Source organism: Corvus brachyrhynchos, unplaced genomic scaffold (assembly GCF_000691975.1).
Source record: "Corvus brachyrhynchos isolate BGI_N302 unplaced genomic scaffold, ASM69197v1 scaffold166, whole genome shotgun sequence".
Classification (NCBI taxonomy): domain Eukaryota; kingdom Metazoa; phylum Chordata; class Aves; order Passeriformes; family Corvidae; genus Corvus; species Corvus brachyrhynchos.
The window spans coordinates 159,160-159,459 of NW_008239671.1; the positions used below are offsets into that span (position 1 = coordinate 159,160).

At 73.3% G+C, this 300-nt stretch overlaps 1 protein-coding gene across 1 annotated transcript in view; it reads right to left on the reverse strand.

Annotated features, from left to right (window-relative positions):
- The window catches only part of DCTN1 (dynactin subunit 1), a 51,114-nt gene that overhangs the window by 3,970 nt on the left and 46,844 nt on the right, over positions 1-300 (reverse strand). The window contains 2 exon segments of the mRNA XM_017742383.1: positions 1-35; positions 114-258. Coding sequence (XP_017597872.1) covers positions 1-35; positions 114-258 — 180 coding nt within the window.

A 300-nucleotide genomic window follows, 5' to 3' on the forward strand; every position in this document is an offset into this window, starting at 1 on the left:
GTCCAGCAGCAGCCGCAGGTCCTCGTGCAGGACCCCTGCAGGAGAGGGAGGGGTCAGGGCGGCCCGGGGGTGCCCGCGGGAGGGGGGTCCCGGTGCCCCGGCCCCGCACTCACCCTCGGACACGGCGTTCATGTTCTCCAGCGCGCTCTGCGCCGAGCGGAACGGCGAGAACGCCACGAGCTTCACCATGTTGTGGAACTTGCCCAGCGTCAGGACGCTCTCCTCCACCCGCGGGGGAATCGGGGCGGAGCCGGGGGGCTCCGGTCACGGCCGGGCACGGGGAACGAGCGCTGCGAACAG